We start from the raw sequence: 484 nt of genomic DNA, 5'->3' as shown, positions 1-484 counted from the left end.
GAGCTCCTGCACCGCCTTGCGACGCCGGTTTTCTCCAGAACGGGGCCGACGTCAATGCCAAGGACATGCTGAAGATGACCGCTTTGCACTGGGCCGCCGAGCACAACCACCGAGACGTCGTCAAGCTGCTCATCAAGTACGGGGCCGACGTCCACGCCTTCAGCAAGTTTGATAAGTCGGCTTTCGACATCGCTTTGGACAAGAACAATCCGGAGACTCTGGTGATGCTGCAGGTAGGTCCAGGAGGGACGAAACCCGGTAATGCTCTGACCCACAGCGCTCTGACCCGCAGCCGCGCCGGCGGGATCCTGTGGTGCCGGCTGGGGTCGTTTCCTGTTTGCAGAAATCGGGGGAAGGATGAGGTTTGTTTTACCAACCGGGGCGCGTCTGCTGGGACTCGCTGGGTTTTACCGCTGCGCATCTTGCGGGGGAGCCGCCACGTTTAGGGTGACAGTTTGCTCAGAGCTTTGGCACCGGCGGGCCG

At 61.2% G+C, this 484-nt stretch overlaps 1 protein-coding gene across 1 annotated transcript in view; it reads left to right on the top strand.

Annotated features, from left to right (window-relative positions):
• The window catches only part of LOC104510929 (GA-binding protein subunit beta-2-like), a gene marked incomplete at its 3' end in the record, with an annotated part of 5705 nt that overhangs the window by 825 nt on the left and 4396 nt on the right, over positions 1-484 (top strand). Inside the window, exon 3 of the mRNA XM_010153337.1 lies at positions 39-237. Within this exon, the coding sequence (XP_010151639.1) occupies positions 39-237 (199 nt within the window). The remainder of the gene's footprint in view (positions 1-38; positions 238-484) is intronic.

This window comes from Eurypyga helias, unplaced genomic scaffold, assembly GCF_000690775.1.
Source record: "Eurypyga helias isolate BGI_N326 unplaced genomic scaffold, ASM69077v1 scaffold40066, whole genome shotgun sequence".
In the NCBI taxonomy this organism is placed as follows: domain Eukaryota; kingdom Metazoa; phylum Chordata; class Aves; order Eurypygiformes; family Eurypygidae; genus Eurypyga; species Eurypyga helias.
The sequence above is the reverse complement of the archived record's forward strand: the minus strand, read 5'-3'. Positions and strand labels throughout refer to the sequence as shown.